Source organism: Psittacula echo (genome assembly GCF_963264785.1).
Source record: "Psittacula echo genome assembly, chromosome: 9".
Lineage (NCBI taxonomy): Eukaryota > Metazoa > Chordata > Aves > Psittaciformes > Psittacidae > Psittacula > Psittacula echo.
The window spans coordinates 19,831,089-19,857,826 of record NC_137745.1 but is presented as its reverse complement, the minus strand read 5'-3'; the positions used below and the strand labels follow the sequence as shown (position 1 = coordinate 19,857,826).

Here is a 26,738-nt window from a genome sequence, read left to right as displayed (position 1 = left end):
ATTGGTGTTCCCACCTCGCCACACCTGCAGTTCCTGGCAGCCCCACAGATTGTGGAGGAGAGGATGCGCCAAATAAAACACAAGTTTGGTTTTCTTGGGTTTGGTTGTCAAAACTATCACATTTTCTAAGAAAATTTAATCCTGCTAAGAGCCTTGAGAGCAGAAAGAGAAGGTACAAATCCGTATCTACTGCAGCGCAAAGTAGAAACTTCGACTATTCACATGGAAATCTATTCATTTCATAAAGAAACGCAAATGGAAAATACAACCCCACAAACAGCATCATCAGCAATCATCAGCCATCCTACAGCATCTGCAGGGTTGGAGGGACCAAACTAGGCACATGTTTTATTTCCTGCAAGGACAGTCAAGCAGGTGGGACCAGCACATCCATCCTTGGGAGTTTGAGACCCACTGGATGAAGACAGGAGCCCTCTCACCTGATCCCTGCTTTGAGCAGAGGCTGGACCAGGCAACCTCTGGAGGTCCTTTCCAACCTGACTCCTACCATCAAGAAAGAGACAAACCTCTGAGCTGCCTCTCATTAACCCTTTTTAACACCACCAAACTGCTTCAGACACCTTTCTGTGTGGCTCTGGAATAGCAGCACAAGCAACTCTACTGCAGAAATCAAGTCACACTTCAAGACAGAACCACCACTACTCCCCCAGCCAGCCCATCACACAAGCTGCCAACACGAGCTGCAAATGCTTCTCTTGGACAACTGTTTTCTGTTTTCATCCCCAGCTCCCTCAGTGACCTACTTACAAGTCCTAAGGTTACTTGCTGTTGAAATGTTGAAACTCTGAACAAACAAAACCCCCCCCACACGCATCTTTCTTCATTCCAGGTCCCATTTTTTATGATTTTAAGTTCAGAAATGCTCTGCAGTCACTCACATTTCATAGAGACCTAAAGATGCTAAGAGATGGCCTAGAGATGCTAAGCAGAAACTCTGTGCACACACACATTTTAACTTCAGTATCTGGAAGACAGACTTGGGATAGAACCCACTGTGGGAAAGCTCTAGGGCAAGGCAGAGGAGACAAGGTCCAGGTGGACCAGAAAACCAAGCAATTGGTGCATTTCTGTTTGTTTAGTTGATAACTGATGCTATTCAGAATAGATGGTCAACCTTCAATGCAATGCTTGCACAACAAAACAAATGTGTGGCAAATCTGAAAGTGAAACAGAAAAGTCACCCATAGCATTTCCTTGCAGGAGCCCGAATTTCCGCCTCAGGGCCCTTTATAAGATCTGAGACCTTACACTGATCTTCATAGCGGTAAATAACTCCTTACAAGCAGTACCCAGCTAATCTTGTCTTTCCATACCCAGGGGTATCAGTTACCCCAGCTCCCCCTCCTCTGGGAAAAGGGACTGGAAGGCTGGGGTCTTGCTCAGACAATGGTGTTTAGGAACCACTATGCCTGGTAACAGGAGCAAGCATTGTGTGCTTACCAGAAACAGCTACTACCAATGAAACATGGAAATCCAAGGACTTCAATGCCTGAATCCTGTTTTCTCACACACACTGAAACGGCACAGTGGCTTTCCAAAGGCTGGCTTGAAGTTTCTGTTATTAAGCCCAAGAACAGGAATTGCCATGGTTTGGCTCTTAACAGCTGCAAAAACCATCCATGTCACTTCCCACGCTGTGGGCAGGTCTCCGACCCGAAGGATTGGCATAGGGAGCCCCACACCCTGGCACCCCCAACTCACCACTGCCGCTGGATCCACCCCCAGGAACCCTGTGCATCCATCTCACACATCCCACAAAACGCTCCCCCAGCAAGGCATCATCTTGTGCACGACTTCGCACTTCTCTCCTGCCACTGAGTGGAATGCCGTCTGAAACTCATCTGCCACCAAAACATCACCTGGTATGAGTCAGGGTCTAAGATGCCCAACACCTTGGGGTTGCCAGCGAGCCCTCTGCTCCCCTCCTGCTGTTGAGGCCTTCGACTTCAGGACAATTTTGTGCACACAGATCTCACCTCATAGGTCTCAGCAACAGAGATTGAACCTCTCTAGTGATCCACAACTTCCCTTTAAAGAACTTACCCCCTCATCTCATTAAAACTCATGTTATCACAATTATTCCCTAATTAGCCAGCAGAGCCCTCGCTCCTGGTCAATGCTTTGCAGCTGCCGAAGCCAAAGGTGCAATTTGTAGGCTTGGAGAAAGCAAGAACCTCTCCTTGCAAAACCTGCCAGCAGCCATCCCACCACCCACCCGAACCGGCTGGGCAGGCTGCCTGAGGCAGAGGAGCTGTTACCTGGGTAAGGTGCGGGTTGGGGTTGAAGCCGCACTGGTTGCAGACCTTGCTGTGACACTGGGTGCAGGCATTGAAGTTGGGCTGGCCAGGGGATGAGGTGAGCTCTGTTGTCTTGCAGATGGGGCAGAGCGTGCTGCTGGGCAGGGGGGCGATCTGTGGGAGTGAGTAGGGGGATGTAGGGGTGCTGCCCCGGTCCGGCGACACCGACGGAGACCTCCCCGAGCCCTGGCTCCGGGCATCCACCTGCAACATCTTCCGTGGTGCCTCTGCTGCCGGCCCAGGCTGGCCCCGGCCCCTCATCTCCCTTGGGCTCTGGGAGCTGGGTGCAGTCTGTGCGAGGGAGGGGGATGCTGATCGCTGGCCCGCGGCCTGATCCAGCTGCTCTGGTCTCCTCAGCGTGCTGAAACACCAGTAAAATACACATCATCAGCACAGGTTTAGCACATTCCAAAGATGCCAGTGCACAAAACTCTACAGCTGTCTCTCCACCCTTGAAGCCCCAGCTCGGCCAAGGAGGCACAGCAAAACCATGCTGCGAACCAGGGAAATTGCTCACATCAGCAGGACACACTTTACCTTACGAAATGAGGCACAATTTTGGCTTTCTCTTATATAACCCGGCAGCAGAGATGTAATTGAATTATCTGGTGTATTCTGAGTTGAACTTTAGTCAGAAAGTTGCACAAAAAATAGCAATGAGAAGTTCGGGGCAGCTCAGCCTCCTGACAGCAAGGGGCTCCCCATTACTTCTCCAGAACCTCTGGTTTGCAGACTGTGGGGCCCTTCCTGCAGGGAGACAGCCAGTGAATACTAACTCATCTTCTCACAACCTACTTGCATCAGGTCACCAGGACAAGAACTGTGAAACCATAGAACCATAAAGAACCAGAAAGAGCCAGACTGGTTTGTGTTGGAAGGGGCCTTAAAGCTCATCCATCGCCAACCCCTGCCACGGGCAGGGACCCCTTCCACTGGAGCAGCTTGCTCCAAGCCCCTGTGTCCAACCTGGCCTTGAACACTGCCAGGGATGGGGCAGCCACAGCTTCTCTGGGCACCCTGTGCCAGCGCCTCAGCACCCTCACAGGGAAGAGCTTCTGCCTAAGAGCTCCCTGTGAAAGCAGAGCTACCCAGAAGGAGCGATGCCGAGGTCAGGCAGCAGTCCCATAGCCTGCCCAGTGTGCTCAATGTGCTCCTTGCCACCCCAAGAGCTCTGGAGCAGCTTCATTTGCAAAAGCTCTGAGCTCTCGTGCTGATGAGCATGGCACAAGGTCCTGTACACCTCACCTTCCACATGATCCCAGTGCAGGTAATGTGTGGCCAGCGGACCCTGAGTGCATAAGGATAAATCTGCATTGGAAGACGTTCATCTAATTACAGAATAATTTGGTGCATATGCACATTATCAGTAATACCCACAAATACTCTTCAAAAAGGCAGAAGCCACAATGCCCTCACTACCTGTGATCTACAGCTGGCTGAGGAAAAATATTACACCAAATCTCGAATTTAATAAACTGTTGATTTACCCAAGCAGGGTCTGACCTTACAAAGGTTTAAAAAGTGAACTTAAATGCATAAAACTAATGAAATTCAAAGTGCATGTTGCCACAGTAATAGGAAGTCAAATGAAAATAAATATTAAAATAGCACTTTGGGAATACTTCCCGGCTCAGATTGAAACCCACTTCTCTGAAGGAGGAATTGCACAATCATCATAAAGCAAAGCAATAAGGGAGTAACTGATCTGCTCCAGACTAAAGAGCAAACCAGCCCTGGCCCTGCAGCAAGGCAGCTGCACTAAGTGTCATTTGCACCCGCTGCTCCTTTATCATTTCATACTGATGCCCTTGAGTCCAGAACAGGGATTTGCCTCTCAATGCTGAAGGCTGCAGAGCTGCTGCCCCATAAAACATGTGGCACCTGCAGCTGGTGGAATGGGAGAGCTCAGTCCCAGACACCATGAGGCAGTGCTGTCAGAAAGCAAAATGCGTTTTTTCTCCTTGAGTTTAATTCTCATAGGTATCAGAATGCCAGCTGATCTAATGGTGTGTTAAACAACAGTAAAATAATGTTATTTGAAATGATTAATGTGTATACAGTCAAATAACTGTTATTTGGAACAAGAGAGTGGTTATTCCAGTGCAAATTTCAAAATTCAAACTTTTTTTCCCCGTTTGATACGAAAAAACTGTTTGTCACTGAGTAGGAATTCTGACTCCAAATTGGCTCTACTACAGAAATACCACTCAATCACGGCTTCCCTCCTCAGCTCTGTGTAAAATAGGAGAAATTTAGAGCAGCTACCCCCAGCACAAGTGTTTAGCAGTGTATTAGTAGTCGCCACTCCTTTTTGCAGCTGGCATGAGCAGTACTGCCAGTCTGGCTTGTTTACTTCGAGTGCCTTTCTTTAAAGAAGGGTGAAGGTTTTGCTTAGCGAATTTCTTGCAGCAAACCAGAGTGAGGAGCGCCGTCCCGCCGGAGCTGTGCTCCATCAGGAGGGGCTGTCACACAAGGCATAGACACGCTCACTACATTTCCTATCCAAAACAGAGCATGTGGCTCTCTTGAAAAAGCAAAAACCCATGAGAAGAATACACATGGTGCTGTTATTTTGCCTTAAGCATCATTCCTGGTGCAGAAGGAAGAGGGCGGTTGGGTGGCTGCTGCCCAGTGGGACAGTGCTGCTCCAGAGATGCTCTCCCAGCCCGGGACCAAGCTCCCTCACAGCTCCTTTCACCTTTTCAGGAGCAAAGAAATGCCATGCAGCACCTCCATCCTGCTCGCAGCAGTGGTTTCACTCTGTGTACTTATCACTGCATTTATTTAGGCTATAATTATCCAAGATGCCTCATCCTTTCGGGCTGGACTGTCTCTCACTTGCACCAGTTGAATGTATCTGTGAAGTTTTGAGACCAGAAGGAATCATCTGGTCTGTCAAATACAGAAACAGGAGAGATGCCCCAGGAAAGAACATGAGAACAGTCATATGGAATCAGACACAGGTCCAAACTCGTTGCATCTAGGATGCTCCAATATTTGTATGGTTTATACCTAGCTACGAACCCTTTTTTTTTTTGCTGTTACACAAAATGCAGCTCATCCCCTTTTGTCATGACAGCCTTCTTTATCACTCATAAAAATACTAACTAGCATCAGGCTGCTAGCCAGTTCCAAAAATAGCCCCCCAAAATCACTAGATCACTTATTAACAATTAAATTGAGATGCCTTAATAAGGCAGGATTTCCTCCACTTGATAGCGGCTGTATTGATTCTGCACAACCCTAATTGTTGAATTAGAAACATCAGTGATAATTGGTAATAATGGTAATTGGTAAAACTTCTCTGCAGGGTCCAAATTCAGCAGCACTTTCACAGTTACCAACAGGGTTATAATTTTGTCCAAGTAAAGACTTGTTTGACCAAGCTTATTAAAAATTATATCGTCGAGTTTTCCACTTATTGTATTCTGTCTATTAATGCTTTATCAGGAGAAGGTCAGGCAGGCAGCTCTGCTAATCTTCCTCCAGTCACTGACCGGTTGGGCAGCCAGGAAGACGTTATTCTTTCATTTTTGAACTGAAAACCAGCGCCTACTTTCACACTTTCTGAAACTCCATTTTCCAGCATAACTGACACAGCATTGAACCGAGCCACAACCAGCCTCCAGCCCTGGTGCACCCCAGCCGGCTGAAGCAATACCCACCATCATCAGCCATCTGCTCCTCTGCCTCTTGCCCAACCCTCTCCAAGCTTGTTTGGAGCTGAACACCCACCATCCTTTGAACACGGGGCATTGAACCAGCCATAGCAGCACACAGCACCAGCCTCTGCTTTGTGCAGAGAGCAACACAGCATTTCACCCTCCAGAAGTAGGGGGTAGTCCTAGGTCTCCAATATCAGAAGCCTGGGTTTCATTCCCAGCTCTGCATCACATCCATGCTACCTCTCACCTTCCCTACACAGTGAAAGGAGCACCTGCACGTCTCTTGACGTGAAGCACTACAAAACACCCACAGAAACTAACCCTCAGCTCCATGCCACAGAGGAGGCTAAGCTGTAAGGTTGCTTGCCACATAGCCAAAACCATCCCCAGACATTCATCTGTACCCAGGTCTGCCTCACTGATGGATACTTCTGATTAAAAAGGCGTCGAACTTCCCTAGTTCCACTCGGGAACAGGCACGGGTATGAAACCAGCCTTTCTATTTAGGGCTGGTGCAAACATCCTGGCAGGCTGGGCGGAGATGGAAAAAGATGAGGAGAAAAAGCTAAGATGATCAGAACAATGAACAGCGTAGCGAAAAACAAGGGTCAAAGCCATTCTCTATAAAATAAAGCTCAGTGGTGTAAGATGTTACAAGAACCTTAGGGATTTTTTATGCTTGATTTTATCCCTTTTGTAAAAATTAGTTTTCTATTGAAATAACAAGAATTATGAAGGTTTTAAAAACAAAATCCTATTTACAGCCAAAACAAATATTAGGATGCTTGATAGTTAATGTTTAAATTCAGGAAAAAAAAAAAGATTTGTCTTAGACCTAACATTTGATGGCATAGAAGTGCCAGTAAAAATATGTCAGCAGCTTTAGGAAAGATGAAAGCAATACAGTGACATAGTTCTGGTTTACAATTCTCTTCCAGTAACTTGGTACAGCCTTCTTATTCAGGAATTCCAAGGTAAAGTCAGGGTCTGTAGAACGGAATTGCTCTCATTTCACTCAAGTAGGTTCATAGGAACTGCTAAATTTTACAGACAAGACCCGAGCTTGGAGCCAGCATCCCAAGAGATGTCAATGGCTCCTTTTGCACACCAGATGCTAACTTGGGAGCAGCAACCATCGCAAGGTAAATGCCAACATCATCAACACCTTTGCTTTAAAATCAAGTAATAATGATATTACACAAAATCCACACACATGGCTGGTAACTCAAGTCTTGGTCAGGCGCGGTGCGTGGAAAAGCTCAAGAGCATGCGCGCTGGTTTTCTCCTAATTTCACGTTCTCCCCTTGAACACACTGCCACATCCATCTGCTCAGCTGCCATTGAACCCTGGCAGCCCTCTGACATCCACGGGGACTTGGCATTTTTGGTCTGAGTAAATCCTTCAGGAGCTGCAGCCCTTTTATGCAACATGGACTGCATCCCTCCTCTGCCCGGTGCCAACTGAAATGGGTTGCTCACTGGGCAACTGATCTAATTACTGCATTATAGTATATAAAAAGAACATGAAAACAAATGGCACCATCACCATCATTATAAAAGCTTTCCAAAGAAAAGCTGGGTTTGTCCATGGAAGGGAGCTCCTAGCTTCACATCCGTACCAAAAATAAGCAAAATGGGGAGAAGCAAGTCTTTTCTGTTAGTAGAAAAAGAGGGAAAACACCCAACTGCTTACCTGCAAGAAAACCAAGGGTATGAGAAGCAAATAAATCAAGATACAACATGAAAACAGCAGATGTATAGATGCTCACACCAAAAGAGGGAGGCTGGGTTAAAGAACAAGAATTAGAGCTACAAGCAGAGATTTGACCCAGCTGGTTCAACTGAAACTTGATGTGAACATCCACCTGACTGATTTTAAGAATCACTTATTACAGGTGATAAAAGGGCACTTGCACTCTAGGTCAAAATGGCACTGGGTTTAACTCAGAAAAACAATTCCTAATGCTTATGGGTTGGCACAGGAACTGCGTGGGGTAATATCAAATATTAGGTGGCATAAACTACCTATCAGCAAATCAGACTAGCAAATAGGACATGCAACATTTTATTAAAATAAAACAACAGTAAAATAAGTGTCTGATGTGGAGGGCCTCTGATTCCAGCTATGTGCTCTGAAAATCTCACACTAGTGATGCTAAAATATCCATTGAACTTGGGAATCTTACTGGTGGCAGCTTTGTAGCGCTAAGTAATGTTACATCCAACACAAGAAATCCTCTGCTTTGACAATAAAGAAGCAGCCACAGAATCACAAATCAGCACCCATTTAAACCCATGCATCCCTGACTTATTACATTTATGTCCATGCAGGAAGATGTTCGTGCTGGAGATGTGTGTATTTGATGGTTTTAAACCAGCAAATACCACACAACTGAAAACAAAATAGGCAATATGAAATGGTGACTGGAAACTGTCAGGAAATATTCTCTTAGATGGCAACACAAGCATTCTTGTGGAAGGCCACAGTGTTCGATGACTTGCTTTTGTGAGCAGTGGAAAAACCCTGCTCTCCTGCAGCTTCGTGCTCCAGGGTTGTTTTATCTCCATCAAAGAGATGCAGTTTCTGTCAGGCATTTTGGCTGCAACCAAGGCATCCCTAACGTATGTCCTGATGATGAACACTATACTTGAGCTCCTGTTCAAGGCTTTCGCCCAATCTGGGCAATCACTTGGGTCCCTAACCTCCACCCACATACCTGTTCTCATAAATACAGAGGAACACAATACCCTTGAGTCCTCTGCCTCCCTGTTAAACCCCACTGGGGCTGGGGTTCAAGGAAGGGCTGTCAGGCAGGCGGTGGCATGAGCCACTTGCACTTAATGCACCAGACTAATGATCCTGCCAGAGAAACCATGTCCCAGCACAATGCAGTCATGGGGCAAGCAACTCTGTGATGCACAGAGTGCCATCATCCTCTTTTGGCCCCTGGTTTTGCACAAGATTACACTCTTAGTGCTGTTGCCAACTTTTCCCTTAGTTTAAAACACAGATGATTATGCAATCCATGGCAAGGCAACAAGAACCCAAAGTTTTCCAATTTGCATCCACATTATAGATGCATGACTTGGAAAGGCAAGATTAGGAAAAGCCTCAGTTCACCACAAACCAGTTATTCTCCACCTTATTAGCACCATGTGTAGCTCAGCCGAGAATCAGCAACATGCTAACATACCACTGTCACTCACTCTGCTGTACGAAGCACGGTTGGTAAGAAGCATCTGCTGTCTTATTAGCTGAATCCATGTACTGAAAAAGAGGCTTATGACTGATTTAAGCTCTAAATAAACACTTACTTCCTTATTTTCATCCTCACACACTGCCTTTTGTAAGTGTTTGGCAATCATTATCTGTTGCAGTTGGACTAGATGATCATTGCAGCCCCTGTTCTGATCTGTTCCGTTACATTACTTTCCGTTATGTTCCATTTCGTTACCTTTCATTCCATTCCACTCTACCCTATGCTACTTTTGCTATATGCAAGTAAATACTTAATTTGCAGCTCACTTGGCCCTAGTTGAGCTAAGAGCAATTTCCCCTAGGGCGTTTTGCAACAACACAAAAGCAGAGCACAGACAGGCTGCTCACATCCACCAGTCCAGCATCAGAGCACTGGAACAGGTTGCCCAGGGGGGTTGTGGAGTCTCCTACGCTGGAGATATTCAAGGCCCGCCTGGACAAGTTCCTGTGTGATGTACTCTGGGTTACCCTGCTCTTGCAGGGGGGTTGGACTAGATGATCTTTTGAGGTCCCTCCCAACCCTTGGGATTCTGTGATTCTGTGTGATTCTGTGATCCCCAAACCTCTCTCCAGAGAATCCCAAGGTCTGACAACTACTACCAGACCATGATCCCTAGAGAGTCCAGAGCAGCCACTATGAACCCCAAGACCTGAACCGGAGTCAGGAGACTTCTGCTTATCTCTCAAGAGCCCTTGCAAGCCAGAAAGTCACTGACTGACCTGCAGACCACCACATGCTGCTCTGGGGAGCTGCTCTTTCAGCTGCCAATGCCTGAAATGTGCAGCCACCACTGTCAGGATCATTGCCAAGCCCCTCAGAGCCACTAGCAACTAGCATGACAGAGCAGTCCGGGTAATGATCTCAGTCCATATATATCAAAGAGATTTCTTCTGAGATTGCTTTACAGCAGCAGGCACACTGAAGGTTGGAAGATTTGAACAGGTATCCTTTTCAAGTGGATAACTGTTGCTGAGAACATTTACAATCTTGAGCTTCAAAGCATTAAAATCTCTCAGGGATGTCCAGTATCTATTCTGCCTCAGTGTCACAGAAAATCTGTTTCGTGTGTCACAGCAGAAAACTACCTATATATCTTCCAGAGACAAAGTAGAAGCCACTTCTAGATCGTGACACAATTAGCAGCTAGCTGCTGAGAGCCAGGAGGGTGCAGATGCAAGGCAGGAGCCCTGGCTCCACTGTGCCTACAGAAACACTGCCCCTGGGGTGAACGTGGGGCTACTAGAAAGGGTGACAGGATTTCTGATCCAGCATCTGCATCTCTCTGGGTACTTACAAAGTACCTAGACGATATAAATCAAGGAGGAATGGTAGCTCTGCCAGTGAATGGGTGCAGTTGGTAGGTGAGCTTTGAACCATCAGTGCAGGTGAAGATCAGCCTTGGAGGCCTTGGGGAGAGCTGGAAGGAGAGGAGGCAGCAGCCATCCCAGCAGCTGGCTCCAAGAATACTGCCGCAGGAGAGGATGCTCAGCACACCTGCCTGACTGCAGGACTCATCAAGTCCCCCCGTCAAGCATTCCAAACTCCACATTAACTCAGGTGAGCGCTGGGGGTGGCCATGCTCAGGGGATGCTGCAGGCTGGACTGCAAAGCAGGCTGCTGCCTACACAGCTCTTCTCCTCTTTATGACAGGGCTCGGAAGGTCTGCAAGGAATGATGAAGAGCCCTGCCACAGAGATACAGGGAGCATGCAGAGCAAGGACAGCTGAAATGGAGATATATGTCCCCAGGAGGACAGTGAGGTGCAGGCTGGAGCTGTGTCTTCAATCTGATTTCTACCTAGCTATTTATGTGTGGCCTCTGTATCCTTCACAGTCATAGAATCATAGAATGTGAGCAAGTCATAGAATAGCTTGGGTTAGAAAAGACCTTAAGATCATCTAGTTCAAACCCCCCACCATGGACAGGGACACCTTCCATTAGACCAGGTTGATCCAAGCCCCGTCCAACCTGTCCTTGAACACTGCCAGGGATGGGGCATTTACCACTTCCTTGGGCAACTTGTTCAGTGCCTCATCACCCTCACAGTAAAGAACTTCTTCCTTATATCTAACCTGAACTTACCCTGTTTCAGTTTAAATCCATCACCCCTTGTCCTATCACTACAGTCCCTGATAAAATGTCCCTCTCCAGCATCCTTGTAGGTCCCCTTCAGATACCAAAAGCTGCTCTGAGGTCTCCATGCAGCTTCTCTTCTCCAGGCTGAACAGCCCCAATTTTCTCATCTGAAAAAGCCTGTCTTCGTATGGGAGGTACTCGACAAAATCAATTATGCATGTAAAAAATTGTATAATTTATAAACGGTCATGACAATCTTGAAAATACTGTGGGTGCCAGAAAGGACAAGTAAAGTACCACAGCCAAGGGGCAACCCTCCCCTCTGCCTCCATCCACTTACATCTTATAGCTGAGCTCTAGCAATTGAACAGTAAGAGAGCCAATTGCCAGAGTCACGTTCAGCTAAAGACCTTTCTCCCAGTGCAGCTGACAGCATGAATTCCTGCACTGTAGTTATGAAATGACAGCAAAGCCAAAAGATAAACCACAGCATGAAGCTAAGCAATTTTTATGGCACATGATCATGACAGCTTATCTTGTAAATCTATGATTATAACCCCCTCTCCTCAAGAGCCTCTCTGATTTTAGCTGGCAGCAACACAATTTTGGGGGGAGGTTGTTAACTATTCCCTAAAGCAATGCAGACTAAAGCTACCTGCTCTTGCCTTGCTGTGCGACATGCACAGCCCCTCCTCAGAGATGCCAAAATTGAGGACAGAAGCCACAAAACTCAGTTTCAATCTATTTATTCAGATATAATAAGGTGAGGAAATCAGAGAAAGTGAGAAAGTTTGTTAAAAAGAAGTTAAAAGCAGCAGGTAGAAGGCTAAGAAAGAGAAGTTTCCATGGGACCGTTTATAGGATATTAGGGTCTCAAGCAAAACCTGCACTATCAAGAAAGGGTTTAAGACATGGCCATAATAAGGCAATATAATTAAGGAGTGGAGCAAATAAGGCTACAGGAGTAAAAGGAAATCCTTCAAAAAGTAAAAATTGTATCTAGATAAAAAAAGGCAAAACAAAAACATCCAGAATTATGGCAAATTAAATTAAAAATTAAAGCATACAAAAAATATATCCCTTAAGGATTTTTATTCCCCAGCATCTAAAGGGGCCAACAAGAAAGCTGGAAAGTTATTTTTGACAAGGGCCTGTAGGGACAGGCCAAGGGGAATGGCTTTAACCTGCCAGAGGGGAGACTGAGATGAGCTCTTAGGCAGAAGCTCTTCCCTGTGAGGGTGCTGAGGCGCTGGCACAGGGTGCCCAGAGAAGCTGTGGCTGCCCCATCCCTGGCAGTGTTCAAGGCCAGGTTGGACACACGGGCTTGGAGCAAGCTGCTCTAGTGGAAGGTGTCCCTGTCCATGGCAGGGGTTGGAGCTGGAGGAGCTTTAAGGTCCTTTCCAACCCAAGCCAGTCTGGGATTCCATAAATTGGACATGAGAAAAAAATAAAAAAATATCTAAAACTTTAGAAATTGTGAATCTCCCACAGAATCTGGAAAACTGAATGAAGGCTGAAATAAACAGAAATATTTAAGGAATGCTAGACTGTAAAAGAAAAGATAAATCCAACCTTTGCCAAGCTGTTCGCTAAAGGGACATACATGAAGGTTTCCACACCAGAACATTCCATATACAGGATTAGTCTGAAAAATCATCTCAGTAGGAGAAATGTTAGAATAAAAACCTAGAAATAAAGAAGGAAAAAAAAAGAAGTAAAAGATGGTCAAATAAGGGGAAACCTTCTTGTGGACTGATAACTGATCACAGTATAGGATACCAAGGACAGAGGTAGGTGATCAGGTTTTCACAAGCAGAGTTACAGGACCCTGCTGTAGAATAAATGGGGTATATTCATAAAAGGCCTGCGAAGGAGGGGAATAATGATGGGACAAGTTTGCTGAGCCATACAAATTCATTCAGAGTATTCAAAGCTAAAACTGAATGCAAGGAGCTTTAGAAGGCTCTCTGAAATGGGTGTCTCAGAACACCATGGCAGGTGAAATCCAAGGTCAAGAAATGCAGCGTAACGCACAGAAGATAAGAGAACCACAGGCACGTGTAGTGATGGGCTCTAAATGAGGTACTGCCGCTCTGTAAAGAGTTCTTCAAGCCATTTTGGACAGTTCTCAGAAAATGTCAATTTATGTTCATCATCAAATACGGAACGATCTACCAAAAAAGACAAATCACACAATGAAGTTATTTTGGGAAAAATACATTCTGCAAAGCAATTCAAAATGAAGAGCAGAGGCAGCTCATTCCCTTGACTTGCTTCTGGCTTTTTCCACCCCCTGGAGAGTGGCACAAAGGTCTGATTTTGCAGCTTCAGGCTTGATTCAGTGCAGGAGCTGGAAGGATTTCTCTAGCTATTGGCCTGCTGTGGTACATGCTCTGAGGTGCTTCTAGTGGCTAAATAAAAGGGGATCAATCCCAGGGTCTGGTCCGACCAGGACAGCATTCACTGTCCTTTCCATACCACCATGCTTCTACCTCCAGCAGCAAGAAGCTGGTATTCAACCATTAAGAGGACTGCAGGGTCCTCTTTTTTTGGATGATTTCCACTCATGCTCCAAAACTAAAAGCTGATGTAAAAAAAAAATACGTATCATTACCCCTCTCTGTGACAGTTTGAGTCAATCGAACCCAGCCTGGAACGAGGAGCAACACTTATTCCAGGCAGAAAAAACAGGAAGATCCATCTGAAAGAGAAGTGCTGTTAAAAAAGAGAGGGTAATGACATACCAGAAAGAAACCAGCTTGTATTTTTAGAAAAAGGAAAGAAAAAACCCAGTTATAAAAGCAATTTCCAGGAGAGGAAATCAGGCTACCATACTGCAGAGAGACAAACAGCTCCTGTAACTGCAGCAAGCAGCAACAGAAAAATCCTGACTTTGTACCCCTATTTATTTGAGCCTGGGCAAATGAAACGAGAGAGAATGGGTTTTTTCGTGCATGTCCATGGAAAAGCATAACATTTTTATCCATCCTGCAATTGTGTCTTTGCACCTCTAGCATCTTTGTCCCTCTAGCTCTTCCCCAGGCCATTTAGGTCCTAAAGTTTGGTGTTTTTTGGTTGTTGCCTCAGGCTACCAGAAGAGCTGACATCTAAGGTGTGGAAGAAGAATCAAGAGAAGATCATCTGGGCAAGGCTGGAGGAAACAGTGATCAACCCATGTCCTCCCCAAAGAGCTCCAAGTACCGTGCACTTAGAAGAGCACACAGTAATACTGATGAGCCCACGCTTTCCCACAAAGAGGAGAGCTTCATCTCCAACATGGCCAGATACCATTCAATAAGAATGTCACATCAGGTTGTGTTTGCCAGAAACACTTCTCAGCTGCAGAAGTTTCTCCATCCCAAATGTTCGCCGCATCAGCAAACATGGTCCAATAATGTCTATTACTGACGACAAGGACCATGGTTGGAAGAGCCTGCTGGAGACACTGCCATGGGGCTGCCAGCCAACTGCCTTGTGCAGGATGGGGTCAATCCAGTTGTTTGTGTGCCTTAGGTTTGCACTTTCTGGTTTTCAGCTATTTGAATTGGAAGCTCAAATGCAAATGGCAAACTAAACTTGGAATTAATTACATTTTTGTGTGTAAACCAGGTCTTCACAACAGGAAAGATAAAGCAAACCCAAAGAATAATACATTACCAATGCTGTCAAAGACACCATCAACGTCAATATTTCAAGCTGTTCAGTTTAAACGTACTTTTGAAATACAAGAGCCTGAAATTCCCTGCCAAATTCTTTACAGGATCAAAGGAAAACACTTCTCCAGCGTCTGCAGCTCTTTGAGGCACCTTGTCCCTGCATGTATTTCCCTGCTGCACATACCTCAGACCAGAACATTTGTCCCCAAAGAGACTGACGCATCTAAATGTTTGATGTATCTGTCCTCATGGTCCCATCAAAAGGCTGAACTTGGCAGAAATGGAAGCAGGTAAAATTTAAGGCTGAGAAGTTTACTTGATAAGTGAACTAGATTTGAGACATATTGATAAGTAGAAGGTATTTTATTAGTGCCCAAAGCAGCTGGTTGATTTTGTTCGCACATTTCAAAGGAAAAGAAAGGCATGATAACTTGTTAACTCAGAGCATTTGGGAATGTGTATTTAAGTAATAATAAATCAAAATTAAGTTGGTAATTACCAAAATGGGTTGGACGAAACTGAACTGTACAGACAACAGGAATCACATCCTAATTCATTAACCAGTGCAGATGGGAGATACAGATGAGAAAGACAGATAAAATAAAGTACAAAAGGGACACTTAAGGAGATACTTCTTTAGAGTTTTCTCCCCAAGTGATGTTTCTGGATGCCTTATTTTTGTCAGGTTAAGGTAATCAATGGCATATAACGTAGTATGGATCATCTTCTCCACTCAAACAAGCACTGATGTTCTGTCACGACTGTGGTGTAACCAGTCCAAACCTGGTCTAATAAAGTGGCAAATGGGCTTTATATGCTCTGAAAATCACCCCCATGAAAGGTTCAAAGGACAGGAAATGACTATGTGCCCCCTCTGCTGTGGAGCCCTTGGTGGTAGGATCTCACCACCACCTAACCTCCAGAGGGAGAAGGGCAGGCTGCAGGTGCACTCACAGGACGAGCAGACTCAGAGATCTCCACTCTACACACATGGAAGCAACCTCTTTATCTTGTGTGCTCCTCAACTACAGATTTCCTAGCAAAACATCCACAACAACTTGCAGATGGTGGGAGGAAAGGAGGAGGCTTGGAAATTTCCACTCCTTGGGCCTACAGAGCTTCCCTAAATCCAAAGGGACAGTCGGGGTAGATGCTGAGCAGCATGGGCTGGTTTCCAGCGATGTAAGCAGCACCCAGCATTGCCTCCTCATGTATGCCAGCATTGGGAGTACCGACAGAAAGCTGCAGCAGCATTTACCAGTGCTGCCTGGCCCCGACACAATGTGCTCAAGCACTATCTGCTGCAGACATCTCGCAGGTTCGTATTGGAGCAAACGCAGCCCACGGATGTGTTTTGGGAGCAGCCTGAGCAGCGGTTTCCCCACCCTCCTAAGAGCCATTCCCAGCAGAGGAGAGCAGAGAGGGTCTACAAGGGCAGTGGTCCAAAGGATCGCTACCAATACCTGCCTGCTCCGTCAAGAAACCTTGCTATAAATGGGTAAAAAGAAACCCAAAATCTGGTGGCTTTCCATCCATGGGCAGAAGACAACAAAGCTGATGCACTTCAGAGGAAATACGGGAAAGATCTGTGCACTTTAAGAACAACACATGGTTATCATAGAATCACAGACTGGTTTGGGTTGGAAAAGACCTTAAAGGTCATCCAGTTCCAACCCCTGACACAGGCAGGGACACCTTCCACTAGACCAGGTTGCTCCAAGCCCCGTCCAACCTGGCCTTGGACACTGCCAGGGATGGGGCAGCCACAGCTTCTCTGGGCAACCTGTGCCAGTGCCTCAGCACCCTCACAGGGAAGAACAACTTCCTTATTATCTAGCTTAAACTTCCCCTGTTTAAGTTTAAACCCACTACGCCTTAATGGTTCACTGCATCCTATTGCTGGTCCTACAGGAGCTACATTAATAGGTCCCAAACTTGGAGCCCTGGAAGTCCCAAACTCGAAATCAGTAACACAACAAAAGTTACTGTAGAGAAGCTCCTGGAACAGCAGACTGCAGAATTAAAATGGAAAAAAAATGCATTACCCCATCCTGCAGACTTGGCGGTTATTGTGATAAGAATGGTTCAGGCTCTGACCACCTCGGGGGCTTAAGCTAACTAGATCAAACCCAGTGTTGCCCAGCTGCAGTGCAGGCATACCTGGAAAGGCTTCAAACCACCAGTGTTTACTCTGGCAGTTAACTGCGAGTTTAGTGTTTAAAAGGAAAAAAAAAAAACAACCAGAAAAAGACAGAAAAAACCCAACCAAATAACAATTTGTCTCCCTAAGAAGATTAATAGGTGCATTTAAAGAAATCAGTCTGTAGGCTTAATGAGAAAGAGGCAGCAAAATCCTAAATGTGAGACCTCCTACAGTTTTTCAGTCCAGCTGCACAATCAAATAATAGTTTATGTAACGAGGATTGGAACAAAATAAATTAAAAGTAATTTCATGTTTCATCAAAGGAAAAAGTACAGTTCAGACTCAACGTGGAAAACGATCTAGTTCAGCACGGCATTTCCCCCAAGCCTTTCATAAGCTTTGTATTATCAGCTGCTTGGATTTTTTCACAAGAGGAAGGCAAATTACCAAGTCCCTGAAGAACTTCCACATTTCCAAATTTCAACTATTCCTATTTTATAACTCATAACTTCACATATCGGTAACTGAAATGTTTTCTTTAGAAGATGGGAGAAAAAAAACCCACACTGTTTTTCCCAGGCTGCAATCTGTTTTTTCTGGTTAAAAAATCCCCCAAACTGGTTAACAGCTACAACATGTCAATCTCAGAAAGTAATTCCCACGCACAATTTCATCCTTTTGCAGACACTAATATGGCAAAATCTCTTCATATTCCTCATGTCTAGACTGATGAAGGAGGACACAAGCTACCCACAGACTCCTTATACTGAAGAGCCCGTTGCAGACCCAGTTGGGTCTCACACAAGCTGGCAAGAGGGGCACAACCTCTCTGAATCCATTTAATAGATGGAGACAATACGTCTAACATTGATTTCAGGCCCATGTACAACTTCCAAGGACAAAGCACCCTGAGAAGAAGCTCCCTGAGACCATGTCAGAAGAGGTCACATACTCCAAGTTCTCCTAACAGAGCTCAAAAGCCATAAATAAAGACAAATTCCCAAATAAATCCCTACATTCATGACACTATGATCCTCATGAGAGCACCGGTCCTGCGAAGGGACGTCCACTAGAGCCAGGCTCTGAGCTCAGTGTCAACCTCATGTCCCTCTCAGCAACTGGAGAAGCCTGTGGGCCCCCATTGCTAGGAAAGACTCAAAACAGGCTAAAAAGCAACTAGTGGCAGGCAAGAAAAAATAGATAAGAAAGGTTCAAAGTCCCTCAGTGATTGACAGCTGGCCTCTGAAAGTCTCTCTACCCTCTAATACCTGTATAGGTGGCTGTGTCTCCGGCACCCTGGGCCAGACAGAGGAGGGAACGCCGACCTCAAACACACCAGCTGAAACACTGAATTTCATCACATCTGCACTGAGCAATGCTTTGGTCCACAGTGATTTTTCTGCTGCTGCCTTCAGTGAAGCTGTCAAATCCTCATCTGAAAGCTATTCAGTGTGGGAAACTGCTTTGTCATGTCTAAAAGACTGTGGTCCCTGGCAGGTCCCAGAGCCAAGTGAAGAATGGTTAGTCATACCTGCTCAAAACCCTTCAAATTCAGCAACAGTTCTCAGGCAGCATGCATGCATTTTCCATGCAGCATCTGCTTGCTCTAGGTTGTGTTATAGCTTTCAAAAAGCGGGGAAACCATCTGAGAGGAGGGCAGGAGATGCTCTTTTCATGAGGAGCAGCTAAGCACAGAGGTTCAGATGACTGCAGGTGTGTTGGGCAGCAAGTCACAGGCAGGAGAAGGCAGCCTGCACCTTATATGGGGGTTCAGAAGCTGCAGGACATCCCAGATAGAAGTCACAGCACAGCACTGAAGCCTGATGACAAAGAATGAGAAAAACACTGAGAAACACAGGAATGACCTCAGCAGTCTTCCAGGAGGACAGAAGGAGCTTCTCATGGCTCAGAGGAACCTGTGCAGAGCTAGCTACAACTCAGGAAATCACCACCTAACTGTGACACAGTGAGGAAGCTTGGTGTCCATATGATATCCCCTCCATGCCTCCTATATCACCTGCTGCTGTAACCACAAAGGAGAGGGCCATAGTGGACAAGGGTAGGACTATCACATCATCTCCAAAGGCTCAGCTTCAAGTCCTGACCAACATGACAAGGGCCACCCCCTCTGCATCCCAGCCATGCAAGATGCCCCATCATCTGGCTACAGAACCAGAAATGGGTGAACACCTCAGTCACCATTTGCCCACCAGAACCTTGCAGTTATGTTAAGTGACTGTTACAGTCACTTGGCTCTTGGACAACTGTGCCCATCACCAGCAAGCACTAACAGTCTCCAAGTGAAGATGTTAATCTGGGATGCTCTAGGGAAAATGTATAAAAAAAGGCTCTTCCCAACATCAGAAAGCGAGAGGAGGACAAGGGCAGTCTGCTGAGGTGACCTGCGAGCAACAGGCTTTCAAGAAGGACTGCTGCTGCGGGAGGCACTAAGGACAGGCAGAGGAGAAAGGTCTGGGGACAGGCTGGGTAGGAGAGGGTTGGCTTTTTTCTGATGTTGTAGCTCTTCTTAGAAGATGCCTAATACACTTTACCACATTAAATATATATACAGTTTTCTTCTATAGACACTGACCTAGAAACACAACTAAATCATTTTTGACAAAAGAGAATGCACCAAACTATTTAATCACATCTTCAGGGGGAATAAAGCCAGCTAATCTGCTGTCCATAGGAGAAACTGTCATTTTGAGCTGAAGAAGACTGTGCATTTTAGGAAGTGAAGCTTTTATTTAAGCCTTCTGTGATCATATATCCTATAACACCCTCTAGTATACTGCTCCTACACTTACTTACGCTCACTTGTTTACACATATTTCATTGACATTTGGCTAGCTTGGACCTGTAAACTCCGGACTTTCTTTTGCCTTTGTTAGCCATTGGAATGATCTTTACCACCCAGTGCCAGAGGTCAGGTTGGATGGTATACTGTCACTCCGCATCTCAAGCCAAACTATAACACTTGGAAAAAAAGAAAAGAGAAAACAAAATAAAGATCACATTCAGACTTTTCTTGCCTTGGTGGATGATGTTCTCTGAGAAACTGAGCTGCTGTCTCCTGCCCCCCTGCTGTCCCCAGTCTGTTAACAGGCCAGGGTTGATCTTCAATATCAAACACACACTAGTAAGCTATAAAGAGGCAACAGTCAGGGAGATACCATCACCATCTTGGGTCATCTTTGACATTAAATATGAGCAGAATATGGGTGAGGAACCCCCCAGGAACACATTTTCCAGCCCTGGAGTAAAGCACAGGCCAGTGTTAATGGGACACAAGGATACTGCTCTCTCCTGTAGGCTCCTGAACAGCTTGTTGGAGGTGCTGGGTGTTCTGAGCAAGGAGCCAGCTCCCTGTATTTATGAAACCTTCTCAGTGTCAGTGACATGAAAAGCAGTACAGCATGCCCAGCGATGACTGACAGGCTGCACAGCAGCACTTTGGGGTCACGCCGAAGCTCAGCACCTCCAGGCACTAAAAAAGATAAAAAAACCTGTTCATCAGAACAGTCGTGTCCATGGATTGATGCAAAAATAACAAATCTGTCATTCAAGCAGACGTTTGGAATCATAGCAATGGCTCAACAGCGACAATCTCAATCTCAAGAAAATACGTGCAATGCTCACAACAGTTTACAATGTGTGGGACCGGGATGACCGTCAGCATGTGCTGCCACTCAAAACCCAAGCAGCATCTGGGCGCAGCAGCGCTCATTAGCAAAGACAATGTGATCATCTTGTTCCCACATTCAGTGAAAAGCCAGAACGCCTTTGCCATGGAGCCCATTTCACCCTACTGAGCTCCCTGCTTTCAGGAAACGCTGTCTGCAGCCTGACTGCCCATCACATCCTTCCTAAGGTGCATCTCATACGTGAGGAAATGAGTCTGATGTTGCAAAAGGATTACTAGAAAAGCACCCTCGGCCAAAGGTAAGACAGTGTCAGCCCCAGCCAGGGCATCAGGGGAGGAGGCTGCACAGAGAGGCAGGGTTTGTGGCTGTGTTTTTCTAGCAGGTAGTTGTTGAGATGCACATCGTGTATTCCCCAAACCGGTACAAACAGCAGGAATACGCCACAACACTGAATACCTGTTTGCACTGAATTGGAAACACGACGGGAAGCAACAACTAAGTGCTCAGTTCACAGCAGAGGAAAGCAACAGTTTTATTCAGGCATGCTAGAGAAGGATGCCAGCCCATAGCACTGCTCGGCACGACCCATGGTGTGAGGGATCCACCAGCAGCTGCAGTCACCCGAGCTGCGGCACCGCTCCTGAGCGCCAGCAGAAGAGGCTGACCACCAGCACGCGGGATTTGGGCACACAGAAAGCAGCAGAAACCATGCAAGGAGGAGCCAAAGAGTCCTCCAACTTCCAGCCAGCACAAGCCAACAGAGCGAACTAAATCAACCCCTCCAAACTATTCCACGTCTTTCTTCCTAAGCAGATGCTGTATGTGCATCCAGGAGCCCCTCCCACAGCAAAAGCAAAGGGTAGAGGCATGTCTTCAGCATGACATCCAGGCTGGTTTCAGCAGTGAGAAAACCCAACCCGTGAAGTGATTGCAAATCTGTGTATTTGTTTTGGAAATAAAGGCATTAATATTTGATGCCAAACATTCTGAATATTGATGAGCATGCTCACAGAAGAGGTTTTGGAGTTACTTAAGCACCCAGAATTGTGCCATCTAAATTCAGTGGCCTAGCAGCTGCTGTCAGAGCCATCAGAAGTATGCAAAGCACCGCTTGCTAAAGGGAAGATGTGTTGTAGCTGACACTGCCTGCCCATCACGGCAGAGGAAGATGAACTGAAGCCTGCTGGGATATTTAACACAGCAAATATTTTGACTCAATCCGTTAACTATGCCATTTTGTACTCTTCCTTGTACCTTTTATCTGGCTTGCTCAAGTTCCATGAGCTTAAAACATTGCTTATCTGCTCTTTCCCTCCTCACTTAAACCCAGCCTCAGCTTCCTCCTGACCCTCCAAACATCTTGTAGCAGACAGAATCACAGACTGGTCTGGGTTGGAAGAGACTTTAAAGCTCATCCAGTTCCAACCCCTGATACAGGCAGGGACATCTTGCATTAAACAAATACTAAGCATGGGTGAGTGGTAGGCTTTTCCAGAATGCCAGTCCACAGTTTAGCAAAAGGCCAGGAAAAACCTATTTAAATATCTCAGGAAAAGGGTTTCCAGCGATGCCTCTGATGGTAACAACCCTGCACCATCCTGCTCAGGGCTCAGTCTCTCTGCAGCATGGACACAAACACGGAGCTGGCTCTCCAGAGCAATGCAAGCCCTGTCCACAGCCTGGTTTTCCATCACACATTCTTTCATTCCTAGCACAGTCATATGAAAATGGACATTGCCTGCTCATCTCTGCAAGCTTGTGGAAAGTGCCCATTTAAAGAGAAATGGGCAAACTTGATTTTTTTTTTAATTACTTTTCTGTATATACTCATTTCCTATTATTGCTATGGTACTTATGCCGAGAAAACAAGCCTGTACCAGCAAACATAAGTGAGCTTCCAGAAGGGCAGAACTGAGCATCTGAGCTGCACTAACGTTTCCTCCAAAGATGAGCTATTTTCTCTAACTGGGGGCTGCTGCTTTCAGTCCTGTTTCTACTGTATTCTTTCCTATCACCTGATCTTTTACTTCAAGCTCCACCACCTGCAAACAGACCGATGCTAAATGTACAGCAGGATAAACAGGATCAACTCTTGACTTATGGTTCCAAGCCAAGCAAAGGTTCAGAGAGCACCCACAGGACACACAAGAGGTGCTGCCACTTAGCACTGGAAACTTCCCTTCTTGACCACTTCAAGACCTTCAACTCACAGGAAGCCTACCTTGAAGCCTGAGGAATTCTGGGGCATTCAGTAAAGTGGTTTCTCTATGATGGATAGCAATGGTCCTGGTGGTTTGTGCTGGCATGCCATGGGAGAAAGCTCCCTCCCAGCCTTGAATCCCAGCAGCCAGCCTGGCTGTTTGCCGTGTGCATCTCCCAGCTCCAGAGGAACGCTGATGCTGAAAGCGCCGCTGCTCCCACCGGCAGGCCATGTATTTGTGGCCAGTCCTCAATGCTTCCCAGAGACTGACCCTCTTCCCCTCGCCCATCCTTCAGCCTTGGCTCATGCATCCAGGCATCAAAACCAAGTCTTTTACGAGCTCTACAGCTGAGCAGCAGACAGACCGAGAACCTGAATGAACTGGTCATAAATCAGGCGCAGACAAATACGATCACAAGTAACAACAGAGTCTCTCCTCAGGACACCAGGAAAACCAGCCACCTAAAGCGCTGTGCCCCAGGCTATGTTTCTGAGCTTGGTATCATCCCCACTCTGTCATGCAACCTCTCTTCATCAGTCCATCAAGCTGCACTGTCAAATGATCTTGTCCCTTCTGCTCAGGGGGTTTCTTTGGAGGAGCAGACCAGTCCTGGAAAGGGTTCAGTCCTGGCAGGCAGCTGGAAAGCTTCAGTCCAGTTGTGTTCCTTTGATGCTATGGGTTAGCAAAGCTCCATCTTTCACCTCCTTTCAGACAACAGAGGCTCTGTGCAGGCAGACTAGCAGCAACCCTTCCCTCCCTCCTCACCATCACCTTGCCCGAGTACTAAGGCTGGGCATAAGCCCCTAGGCGAGATTCTAGCAGCACCTTCCGCAGGGGCAAGGGCTCCTCGTCTGCACCAAAAACACCTCGCCTGATGCAATCCTGCACCACGTTTGCCTTTTCAGAGCTGCATCCCACTGGCAGAGCCCAAGGGTGGCACAGCCGAGCGCAGTGCCCATCTTCCCTTCATCCCCTGGCTCCACTGTGCCTCTTCCAGAGCACACAGGCAGAAAATCAAAGCTTATAAATAGCAGTAGATGTTGCAACCCCATGAGAAGATGTTACTTTATAGGATGCTTTCCACTCTCTGAAGTCCCTCCACAGTGTGTGCAGTTTCTTGAAAACAATTATTATGAATTTAAACACAAGAGCCCAAAATCCACTGTACCACGTATCAGGTATTCAGACTATTTCCTGTATAACACAAAGCAAGTTGTGAAACACCACACAGAAAAGTAACACTACTACACCTCTCATAGGCTTACATACAGATTTAGGTTACTTATTTCAGACAAAAAAACCCCAATTGCCCAGATATTGGGAGGAATTCCCTTTCCTTCGTCACTTGGGATTTCGGGAGCGGTGCTCTGTGCACCGCACACTCGCTGCTTGGTCAGCACGAGCCGTGCTTTGCTAAACCATTTACAACATCTGGTCTGCCTTACATGCCCACTCCTGCGTCTCATAGAGATGACTTTCTTCTTCAGGCCTGTTTTTACCTTCATTTCCACTTTCGTTACCTTCTGTTAAAACCCCTCAGAGTTACCTCAACCCCCTACACCCATCCCACTCGGGTACAGATCAGCATCTTCCCCATCCCCTAGCCGCTCCACACCTGCCTTCCCCACCAGCATACAGAGCCCTGAGCAGCCCACATCCTTAATTGCATTAATTAACTGCAAGGGAGGGCAGCTCCCAGCAGCAGCTCCCCAGGAGGGGCAGGAGCATCAGCGAGGGCTCGAGCATGGCTGTCAGAATGCAGCCGGTGTTCTGGCAGGAGAGGAGCGAGGATGGTCAGTGCTGCAGGACTGTGGCTCCTCCAAGACCCCAGAACCCCCAGCTCTGCTGCAACAGTGAACATAGACCCCAGGCAGTAACAGGGGAGCCCCAGGGCAGTGCCAAAACCAGACAGAGGCAGCAGATCTGCACGGCTGCCTCGGCTCATCTCCATGCACCAGCCTGAACAGCCCCACAGGTCTTTAATTTTAAATCACTACAAGCAGCCTATGAACAACTTCTCACTGGCAGAGTCCGAAGCAGAGGGACCAATGACTAGTTAGCAAGGGGGGGCTGGAAAAAATGGGATGGAAAACAGGCACGATTTCAGTCAGAGTATATTTCCATGCTCCTTGTGCAAAAGCTAACAGAGATTTTACACAGAGAAGCCTGCCGGCAGCTCAGCTGCCCTGTGGGATCCCTGAATCCCGTCTGGATGCAAGCAGCGACTGCAGCCAACTGGGAGCGAGAGGGAAGCTCCGCCAGGCAGAACTGCAGCCTCCTGGTCGGCTCCTGCTTGCATTTTCCCCGCTTGAAGTAACACAACAGGCAACACAAGCAGAGCTCGTCGCTGCATGGGAGAGCCCGAAACGCCACCACCTTGGCCACGCAGCGTAGGCAAGCTGCCTGCCGGGTCCCCCGCATCCCTCTGTGCAACTTTCTGCTCCTGGCATTTATTTCTCCAGATAGGATGGTATTTTAGGATGGGCTCTTTATTTTCTTTCCTAAAGGAGCATCTCCAATCCCACGCCCGCCTCTGAAGCATCTCGGAGCTGGCTGGCGCTGCCTGACAGAGGGAGCGTGGCTCACCACCGCTCCCCGCAAGGCTTCGCACCAACGGCTCCTGGCAGGGCCGCACGTCCCTCCTGTTACATAAGGACCTTCTCTGCTTGGTGCCGGCTCTGTTTGGGATGGACATGGTTGGCATGCTCATGGCTGGGGTGCCCATGGCTGGGGTGGCCACGGTTGGGCCACCAGGCACCATCCCTCACCTGTCCAGACCCCCCAGCCCAGGCTCCCCAACCCCAAACCACATCCCTTCATCCTCCTAGCCCCACTTCCCTGATAGTTGCCCCAGCCCTCAGTGCCGGAACTCTGGCCACTGGGCAGCACCCCACTTTCTCCTCCCCCCAAGTCGTTGCGCTCCTCACTGGGCACACGCTGTCCCTCTCCCACACCCAGCCCCAAACTGCACCCCTGCCTTCCCCAAGCACCCATGGGTGTCTCCGAGCTGCCAGCTCCCCTGGGGCTGCACCCTCTAGCACTGCCCTGCCGTGGGCAGCCCTGCCCACCCCACTGCCTGCCCGCAACCCCGCAGCTGGTGCTGCTCTCCCATCGGTTCCTGCCCCTTGCACAACCCTGTCTCCCACCCACCCGCATCTGCCCGCACACACCCCGCAGACCTGCCACCGGCCACCCCCCGCACCCGGCCTGCACCCCGCACACCCGCACCGCACCGACCACCCCACGCCCGGCACCCGGCTCTGCCCCACGCTCCCACTCCCGGCTGTGCTCCTCGCACCCGCTCCTGCACGCAGCGAGCCGCGCTCTCACCTGGGCCCGGTCGCGCTGCCCGGGAGCTGTCCGCCGCCGCCCGGTGCTGAAGGCGGTTTGACGGCGGCGGCGGCTGGCGGCGGCGGGGCCCCGCTGGCGGCGGCGGCGGCGCCGGGCGGTATCTGCCCGTCGTCGCCGCCGCCCTCCAGGCTGGCCTCGTTGCCCATGGCGGGCCGGGCGGGACCGCTCCCTCAGCGCAGCGCCGCCTCCGCCGCCATCAGCCCCGCGCCGCCATCGCCGCCTGCCCCCGCCGCCCAGCGCATGCGCCGACCCGCCACCGCCCGCCCGCTACCGCGCCGCGGGCACGCGCGCCCGCCTGGCCAATCGCCGCCCGCCGCCCCGCCCTCTCCACGCCTCGAGCTAGCACGTGCCCCCCGCGGGCCTGGACAGCCAATGGCGGCGCGAGGCAGCGGCGGGCGCGCTGGGGTGCGCCCCGCCTCGC

General features: G+C 47.9%; 1 protein-coding gene across 1 annotated transcript in view; it reads right to left on the bottom strand.

The window, feature by feature from the left end:
• BSN (bassoon presynaptic cytomatrix protein) overlaps nucleotides 1–26,463 on the bottom strand; it is a gene marked incomplete at both ends in the record, with an annotated part of 93,086 nt that extends 66,623 nt beyond the window's left edge. Inside the window, 2 exons of the mRNA XM_080625898.1 lie at nucleotides 2,280–2,679; nucleotides 26,297–26,463. Coding sequence (XP_080482024.1) covers nucleotides 2,280–2,679; nucleotides 26,297–26,463 — 567 coding nt within the window. The remainder of the gene's footprint in view (nucleotides 1–2,279; nucleotides 2,680–26,296) is intronic.
• Nucleotides 26,464–26,738: the final 275 nt, after the last annotated feature.